This window comes from Diuraphis noxia, unplaced genomic scaffold, assembly GCF_037042655.1.
Source record: "Diuraphis noxia isolate RWA-SAM2 unplaced genomic scaffold, SU_Dnox_SAM2 contig0002, whole genome shotgun sequence".
Lineage (NCBI taxonomy): Eukaryota > Metazoa > Arthropoda > Insecta > Hemiptera > Aphididae > Diuraphis > Diuraphis noxia.
In genome coordinates this window covers 29554919-29565321 of record NW_028301712.1, presented here as the reverse complement: position 1 = coordinate 29565321, position 10403 = coordinate 29554919, and the positions used below count along the sequence as shown (strand labels likewise).

Genomic DNA, 10403 nt, shown 5'->3' with positions numbered 1-10403 from the left:
ACACAAATCCCAAACACGGGACGTAGTGTGTACCCACACAAGTGCATTAATTTTTTTAAAACGTTTCTTATTTCGACAGTAATCCGATTGTTGCCACAGACAATTATACGAAATCTACTATACTCTCTCTCTCACACACACACACACCACGCTCGCACGCTCGCATATAATATTATATACTTTGGGGAACCATCACCGCTGCTGCGGGGTAAACTAACGGCTACGCGGTGCGCGCCCAGTGGCAGCGAATGGAACCGCGTTACACACACACACATAATATATATATATTTTATCATGGTATTCCGTGTCGGGGACGAACGCTGGCTGTGCCCGTAGGATATTATTTCGGATCAGTCGACTCCGGACCACGTTCTCGTGCGAGCTACCCCAAGCACACTTACCACCCGGTCGACGTGTTTTACGACTCCTCGCCCGCCGACGTTTGTCGAACACTCCAGACGACCGCCGAAACAATAGGGGCACGAGTCATCAGAGCATGACGCCTCGAGAAAAACGTCAACGGTCATCGGACACTTTTCGGTGCGCCGTTAATGTCGCACCACCGAAAAGGTAAGAACTTTATCATGATGGTAATAATAATAATAACAGTAATAATAATAGAATAGTTCTGCTGGCGCGATACGACTGTGCCGTGAATCTATATAAGAATCGAATGTATTAAAAACCAGTAATGTAATGTTGCCGATAATTAAATAAAATAAAAGTGGTAGGATGATGGTTATTATGGATATTATCATTATGTATAAAAAAAATATACCGATTATCATATCAATGGTGATTGTTATTGTTTATTATTTTGGAAAAAAATATCTTGAAACTATCTAGCTTACGATGAAAATATATTCGTATAGTCATAGATGTATAATAAGTTATTCAAAGTAGAGAAACTTTAGTCAAATACGTATCATAATACCATAATAACTGGGTATAATTGATGATTGGTTATACATATTTACAATGTGAATAACACAGGGAGTTAAACAACTTGAATTTAAATGTTGATTACATTTGAAACATAAAAATACATAATCATATGGTCAGGGGTCCCAAAAGCCTGGCTGCTCTATCAGCTCAGTTATTTTAGGAGTCCGTCGAAATGAATTTGTAGTTTTTGAAATCTTAAAAATATTATAGGAATAATAAAATAATTAAAATGGTGTATATATAGGCACATAATATTATTCATTTATATTTAATTTTTTATAAAAAATAATATTAATTGATTAAATTGAAATTTTAATCAATTATTTCCTCAATAAATTTAACTAAATATAAGAGCAGTTACTCTCAGTTAATAATTATCATAGTCTGTATTAAACATTTTATAATGAAAATTATTATTTATTTTTTATCATTAACTTATTTCTTGAATAGTAAATTGATTTTTTATACCAATTACATACCATCATTTATTGTGTAAAGTATAATTAATTTGAAATAAATTATTAATTTGAAAGACAAACAAATGTACTCCATACTGAACATTTATAAATAAGTGAATTATATAAATAAAAAAAAAAATATTCAAAAATTTTATTTTACAGAGTTTTCATATAAAATATATAAAATAACTTTTTGACATTGGTTTTTAAAAAATATTTGCAGTGCCGGATAGACAAGGTATCGGCCCACCGAGTTTTAGTTTTGTAACCAGCCCTAAAAGGGGCCTTTTCAAACAAAAATGTATAAATTGATCTAGATTTGACGTAGCACACAGAGTTATATAAATGTATTCAAATTTGTATTATGAAATAATTGCCCAAACACTTCCGATCAAAATTTCTTTTGAGCAGCTCACCGAGATTTTCTCGGTAGCTCGCATAACCAATCCGGCCCTGAATATTTGAGTTATTTAATAGGCTATACAAAATACTACAGATAAATAGTTTAACATAAAAAGGAATTGATTAAATTTTTGAGAAAAAATAATTAATTTTTAATAATTTATAAATTATTATGAAATTAATTATAATGTTCAATGATAATTTATTTATAGATATGATATATTAATATGAGTTATATTGTGTTTTTTATATGAGTTATCATTATTGTTGGTTGTTGTTGATTATCATAGTTAGGTATTTGACAATAAATACAATTATACGAATAGGTAATATTATTCAATGTATTTAAGCTACCATAAATGTGATGATACTATATATTTAATTTTGTTTTTGTACTTTGCACTTTTAATTCAACACCCGCTGGTAGTTCTAAATAATTAACTTCATATCGCGCACCACTTTTAAAGTTATCTCTGGAATAAATCGACTTTGAAGTTTTCAATAGATATATTTTACATTTTGTGATAAAACATTGAAACGCTTGATAGCAAACGACGACCGTAAATATCCAGAGGCAATGGTATAACGGCTGTTAGATCTTTCCAATGTTAATCCAAAGTATCTTTGGCCACTATAAATAAACGACAGAGATGCGAATAGTGGCACAATGAATGTGGTAATGTGGCCTCCTTTCGACCCAAATCGTCAATTGTAACAAATGGTGAATGATTTTGAAACCAAATCTAGAAGTCTAAGATTATCTAACAGGAATTTTAATTATTAACCCCAACAACCCAATTCAAGGATTTTGAGTATAAAATTAAATTATGGGTTTTTATTCGGACATCATAAATCTCGGATCAACTTAAAAAAGGGTACTAAACACTGACTGTACAATGTACATATATAGTTGTTTGCCGAAAACATCGGAAAACGTTGTTGAAATAACTGTGGAAACTTTTACCGTGAGTGAATTTTGGTAATAAAGTTATTCATATTTTCATCGTTTGAATAATTACCGAGGGACCATGGTCGCTGAATGAGTGGTGTAACTTTTTGGTCTAGTGAACATTTTGTGGAGCAGTAAAAACCAATTAAGACAAAACTTCCTTGTGGTAATAAATCGCGACTAAAAATTAGCATTGGCCGACGTTAGTTTGCTTCCCAAACCATAACATTATAATAATATCATTAATGTATCTCTCCCTCACAGCTTCTTATAAACATTATAATACACCGTATGATATGATTAAATATGTTTATTATGAATATATGGATAGCATTATACGTTATATATATTGTCATCGAATTTTAATATATAATATATTATTATAAACCTATATAATAAGATGAAAAGTATATTTAAAAATATCGTTACGGAAAGAGTGAAATAAAATGTGATCGTTTAAAACTGATTAAATATAACTTACTCATCGAAGTTTTGGTCACCGGAAATGAAAAAAAGAATTTAAAATTTATATCGAGAAATTAATTAAGAGTTACTCATTTATAATAAATTATATTAAAATGGTTTTTGTTGTTTTTGAATGATGTATTATTATGTACAGTCCTTCTTGTAAAATCAGACTTATGCTTGATTAGATTATTTTCGTGCTCGGCCAACTTTATAACCAGATTTGTAATACCTTCGCCTTGTATATTTTTTCTCCTTTGCACAACAAAGCTTTGCATTCCCATGAGAGGGACACGACTTTTTCTCTCTTTTTTTATTTGTCTTGGTCTAGATGCGTTCTTCCCTCGCACCATGTCTCTTCCAAACAAGAGTCTTTCCGATTCCCGAACCAAGTCGCGCTTCCTATTTGCCTTTACCCAGTTTGCATACGAAATTCATTTCTCAATTCTAGGTGGGAAATTGTTCTTTATTTCCCCCTACTTGATTTTCATCTTATTCTCTTGTACTAACTCGCTCGATCCGAGGGCTTATAAACTAAGCTTGACGCAATGCACAGGAATATATATCCGCGTGGCGTTACCGATGGGATAAAAATGTATTGGAAGCGCGTCTGCATCCGACGGGCGCGAAATTGAATTCTGGTTTAATCGCATTTTTATATGCATATATATCTATGCCATATATTATGGACTTAAGTATCACCGAATAGGGTAAAAAGACTAAAAAGAATTAAAAAGATGTAGATAATAATACAATAGAACTAAGTGTCGTTCATTTCACTAAAAATAGACAGTGTTTGATGAACGGCCGTTTACAAGTTTGAACATTAAAATATCGACACTTTTGTAATACGATTACATTTTTTTTTTAATATTAATTTACTAAAAGTACCTATTGTAAAAACAAAGAGCCGTGTATTGTTGTGAACAAGGTTTGTGTTTACGCTGTAATATAACCCTGTAACGATCAATAAATATACTTCATTTATCAAACGTAGACTATACAAATGAAAATTATGGTTATAAAAATTAAAATAACACCTAGTGACAGACAATAATAATAATAACGTATTTATTTCGTCATGACTTATGGTAGTAAGACTGATTGATTGATTGTTCTATGATACTATATTATTTTTGGTATGTACTGTATTACAGTGAGTAGAATAAACAAGAAACCTTACAAGCTAATATTTTACATTGCTGAATTTATGTTTGTCAAATTTTAAATAATGATGTCTATAAACTAAATATTATTCTGAAAATGTAATCCATTATTTAATTAAATAAATATTGGTCATCGCAGTTGCAGTCCGTTTGAAGTACAGTTATTTCAGCAATTAAGAATAATTCTTACAACAATTATTGTCGTTGGTCCAGCTAGGGACAGTGATACGTTACGAGATTTTACCATAATATGCACAAATGAAAGGAAATAACTTAAGTCGTAAATGATTAAGTATGTATTCATGTGTTGAATTCATTATGCGATATAGATGCCCACAATAGACTGACTTTATTATGCAATTACGTACACGTTTTTCAACGCTCAGTTTATGAAGGAGTATTGCGAATTATAATTTAATACTTAATGTACAATGCACAATGTGCATTGCACATATCATACAAATTATATAATAGCATAATATTATGTCTGTTTAATGTTCATTAAGCAAATTATTTTTTAAAAACCCATAGATTACTCAATAATTATATTTATTTCCGATAAAGGTACCTATATATGATATACACGAAAATATTTACAAATCAAATGTAAAGCAAATGTTGGTGAAAAATATTAGTATCTATATAGTATATAATATGATATGTGCCATGTTAAAAATCATTCTTCGTTTTAATTAACCCTTTTATACGTATTCGTTGACACACATGTGGGTCGTATGACATGCAATTTTCAGTCTTTCTACATTCATAAATTACTAGTGCGAGTATGTACCTACCTAGTGTACGTATCTATACATTTTTAGAAGGTTGGGTAGACAGGAAGAAGGGACTTAAGTATTTCGGTAACTTAAAGCCAACCGAAACTTTGAATTTACATTTTCACCAAAACATGCGCATCAGTCACCTTAGGCACCCCTCAAGCGACGGTTATGCAAAAACTTTTCAAACGCGAAAGAAAAGTTGCCCCGGCAATCCGTCATTCGTGCAACCCGACGCTGTTTCTTGCGACATCATGGACGCTGTGATAAAATAATATTATGTCGTGAATATTAATACGCCATCTGAGTAGGGGGAGTTTGGAACCTGCGTCTAAACGCCATGACACATACTGTATACATTAAGATAACATTATAATTCAATTAACGTAATGCGATCGTAATCGAGACTAAATTAAGCGTAGACAGTTTTAAAAAGACCGGAAAATGCCTGGGTTAAAAATATAGCTACACCCACTATAATAATATTATAATACACCTACACATGATCGATCTTTTGCAGATAGTACTGCGAGTTTACAAAAAAATTCAACCACGATGTGTTAATAGATTTTTAATTGGAATTAAATAGTTCCTGTAGGTATATTTATTATTATAACTGTACTAGAATAATAACTCTATAGGTGCTATAATTAATAATAATATTTAACGAACGAGGCTTAAATATTTGCTAAAATGTTATTATAACGATAAAATTAGGGTTGGCTTAAGCTTAAAGTTAATGAAAAATGCACGCATAAAGTATTACCATTGCCGCTGACTTATACTTTATATATATATATATATATATACATAAAGATAATTGTATACTTTAAAAAAATAAAAGTTGAAAATCTTACCCTTAACCAAAATTACAAACTATCTAGCTTGTAAGGGTGGCTAAATATAACGCGAAGCCCAGTGATAAAAATGAATAATTACGCATTGTTATACATCCGGTATAAAAGTTAGGTTGACTGTATGTTTTGTTGTGATATATATGTAACTCTTTATTATTATGATGATGATGACGTGGACGCAGAACAATAGAAGAAACCGTTAGGTTTCAATGATTTTGCCCGAGCTTACGGAGGACTTCGTTAAATAAAAATTAAATGAAATTCATGTCGTGATGTGGGTTTATTATTTTGACCATTGTTATAGTCATGATAAATACAAGTATATATATATATATATGAGTTGGTAACGTAACCGTCGAAAACAAAAGGGTAAAATCAGATTGACCCCATACTGAGAGTGAAAATTACGTTAAAGGTATTGAAGGGGAGAAATTATTTTGAAAAATAAAAATAGAGATATGTCATATTCATACTTATAGTTTATATAATATAATATGATTGGCATAATACATAGCTTAAGGAACAGATTTATATTAATATAACATATGCATAATACACATAATATTTATTTATTCTTCAAAATTGTACATGACAATTTTAATAGAATGGTAATAGAATGGAGTTATTCTTGTTAATTAAAAGTATTTATTTTATATTTACAGATACACAGAATGAAAAAAATTCGATCAAAGGTTGTGCAGGAATATCAAAAAAATTCAAATACTTAGCATGGCGGCTGTGAAGCCGTGATTTCGGTCGAACAATGGTAGTGATTATAAACGCTATCGTAGTTTCTTTGCTATCAGTCGTCGTTGCAGAAATCCAAAAAGAATGCGTTTTGGAGTTGCCTACAAACGGCTCGCGCGATGTTTACTGTGACGCCATACCATACAAAGTTGACTTAACTCACACTAACGGTATGACTAAACTGGATATATCTCAAAATAATTTAAACGGGATTTATGTCACTAGCGATAAAAACTTAACGTTACCTACGATTGACTTATCTAGAAATAATATTCTAAATCCTTGCCACGTTTCCATTAGCAATATAGTGAGAGTTGATTCTATGATATTATCGTTCAATAAGGTACACAATTTCTCAATGTGTTCAGACATTAGAAATCTAACATTGAGTTGGAATTACATTAAGTCATTGAATAAAACCGATATGGTTAATGCGTCTTCTTTGGAAGTTTTGGATCTTGGGAATAATTTTATCTTATGGATTGAAAATAATACATTTATTGGAATGCCAGATCTACAATGGTTAGACTTACGAGGTAACACGTTAACTAGAATATCAGAAAAAATGTTACCTAGTACTACATTACGATATCTCGACGTTTCTGAAAACTATGATCTCGATCGTACATCTGTATTTCAGCCATTTGAGAATCTAGTTGAATTGAAGATTGCAAAAAACGCAAAATTAGCACCTGTTGTTTTGGGGTCAGGTCCAAGACTCCAAGCATTGGATGCTTCGTACACTAATCTTACAGAAATTCCAGTCACGCCAGCTCCACTGTTAGGTTCACTCATTTTAAGTGGGAATGCTATAAAATCAGTAAACAGTGGCGACCTAGATGGTTTTCCTCTTCTCCATTTGTTTAATATTAGTGCTAATCGTATTACCATGGTTGAAGATGACGCATTTGGTCGGCTTGATTTACTGATCATATTGGACTTGAGTAATAATTTATTAGAAACGGTACCAAAAAGCCTTCCAGGAAGCTTAGAAAAATTAAATCTAGAAGGTAATAGAATACAGAACTTAAGTGTCGAAGACTTTGAGGGTTGCAAACGACTGAAAATATTAAATGTTCGGAGAAATAATATTCGACACATACAAGATCTTACATTTGCATCTTTATTATTTCTTGATGTTTTAGATTTATCTGAAAATCCAATTAAAATGATCACTAGAGAAATGTTAACAGGTCCAGTAAGATTAAAAATATTGAAGTTGGAGGGTCTAATGGCATCAGAAACACCAACGTTCCCATTCACTGATACACGTTACTTGAATCGAATCCAACTGGCGTACAGCAAACATCTAGCTGCGATCCTGTTAAACGACAGTGCTGTACTGTCATCTTTGTTTCAACTTGAGTATTTAGACTTAACGGAATGCGATGTGATTTCACTTCCTAACCGTTTACCTTATCACATGCCCAAAATTAAAACGTTAATATTGAACGAACTAAAGTGCATTAAATCGTGGCTCAGAGACTGGTTGTGTGAGATTCACGCAACCGAAGATCATCATTATAAGTTGAGTAAAACTGAATTGAGACTCAGGAACTACCAACCGCTAAAACTCAAGTCCACTGTGGAAAGTGTGCAATGTAGACAAGATAACGGCAGTGTTCAACAGGTGTTCGATTCAGAATACTGCACCGCGATTACTACGACTCCGACTTATCGGGTCACTACGACTACAACAGAACAGACGGCAGTATTTGCACGACTAAGAGCGAAAGACGATCCAAAAAATGCGCAGGTTGTAGCGAATACGACTCATCCAGGTATGATAGTTTTTGTGTGTATTGTGTTGTCGTTGGTAATTTTAGGATGTGGTACTGTCTGGATTGGAATGAAGGGTGACGCACTAAAGAGGTTGCATTGGAGGCAAAATACAGCAGATGTAGATTACCAAAGTATTGAAATTAAGAGCCTGGAAAGCTTAAACCACATTGAAAGGTGGTGAAATAAGTCTGAAGAATAAACTAAATTTAAACTTGTATTATAATTATATATATTTTTGTGATGTTTTCAATGTTTGAGACCAAGGCCAAAATGGCGCAGCGTAGCAAAAATGTATTATTTAAAAATTAGTCACTAATTATGTAACTATAACTATAAATAAAACTCAGTAATGCTATCGCTATAAATAATAAATATTAATTTCAATTTACGCTATAACACTTAATATATACCTATTGATTGGATATCGTTTGGTAAAATGTAAACAATATAATTGTATTTGTATTTGTAATGATTTATTTTGCAGTGTATTCCTGTAAGTTGTTGTAAAATGGCGTAAAAAAGTAAATGTAATATTATATTGATACATTTTTTGTAATTGTGAATAATATGTTCATAATTTGAAATCATATTTTGTCCTATATCGAGTATTAATGCTACGCTGCTAAGTTCAATACATAATATTATTTTAATGTATTTGATTGCTATTAAACTACACTGTCTTAAATATTTAATTATAATTTTATGATGTATTATTGTAACTGACATTTTGTACGACTACATTATTATTAATTATTATAGACCCGACGTGTAAATATGAATTTAAATAGATAAAATGTGGAAAATAATTATTGTTAGTATTTTAATTTTTTTTTATAATATTTCGTTCCTATATAATTATCAAATTTAAAAGAAGCAACAGGAGAGCATAGGAGACGGGGTTATACGTCAAACGGATATTCTATATATATATATATGTATTTTAGTAACGCGTATTTTTTCGCTTTACTGTTAATGATAAAAAAGTGTTACAGTGCTGTTTCCTCTATGTTGAGTAATTGATGACAACTACCGGGGCCAGTTGGCGTTGATTTATGGAACTTTTCCAGGGTCTGATTATTTCATGTCTCCTGCCGGTCTTTCTCCAAAAGAAGGCGAACTAAATTTATATATATAAAATACGAAAAAAATATATATATTTACGTATATACATAATACATGTACTACAATAATACGCAAGCTAGCACAATGCAACATCTTATCCAGGTCACGTAGACAGCGAAATTGTCGGGTTTAGCTTTAGCCGCAGATAGAAAACTCATTTATTTTTTATCTCGCAGACATCACAAAAACATTTTTCTCCGTCAACCGTCAAACAGAAATTAATCATAAGATTTTTTAATTTAAAAAAATAACGTTATTAAGAATAAATTATACACAATTCAATAATCAAAAAGATATTTATTTATTGAATTTTTAGTTCAGAGTTATTCTGTGGTTGTGTTTAGTTATATTAAAAAAGTTTCAATTTCTCTGTTTACCGTTTTATTTATAAATAGACTAGGGATTGAAAAATATTGTTTCATTAATTTATAAAATATTTTATGATTAAAAGTCTTGTTCACCAACGTGAAAAAAATTATATAAAAGTGTAAAAATACTTAATTTGTATCCCATAGATGCGTTTATTACAGGTTTTGAATAATTACTTTCAAATCAAATATTTGATTGAATGTTCAATAGGTACTTTAACAATTTGTGAACAATTTTAATTTGTTAAAACTAAAACTTTTAATCAAGTTTTTTTATTTGCGTAAATAACACAATAATTTAAAAGAATGAAAAGGTATATTAATGTTAGAGTATTTAATATAAAATTCAATGATAGCGATTGTTAT

The 10403-nt window shown here is 30.9% G+C and overlaps 1 protein-coding gene across 1 annotated transcript; it reads left to right on the top strand.

Annotated features, from left to right (window-relative positions):
- Nucleotides 1-334: 334 nt before the first annotated feature.
- Nucleotides 335-9326, top strand: LOC107162311 (leucine-rich repeat-containing protein 2mit). The gene is made up of 2 exons (XM_015509144.2): nucleotides 335-570; nucleotides 6681-9326. Exon 2 carries the CDS (start codon nucleotides 6782-6784, stop codon nucleotides 8726-8728), a length of 1947 nt encoding a protein of 648 aa, XP_015364630.1. The 5' UTR covers nucleotides 335-570; nucleotides 6681-6781; the 3' UTR covers nucleotides 8729-9326.
- The last annotated feature ends 1077 nt before the right edge of the window (nucleotides 9327-10403 follow it).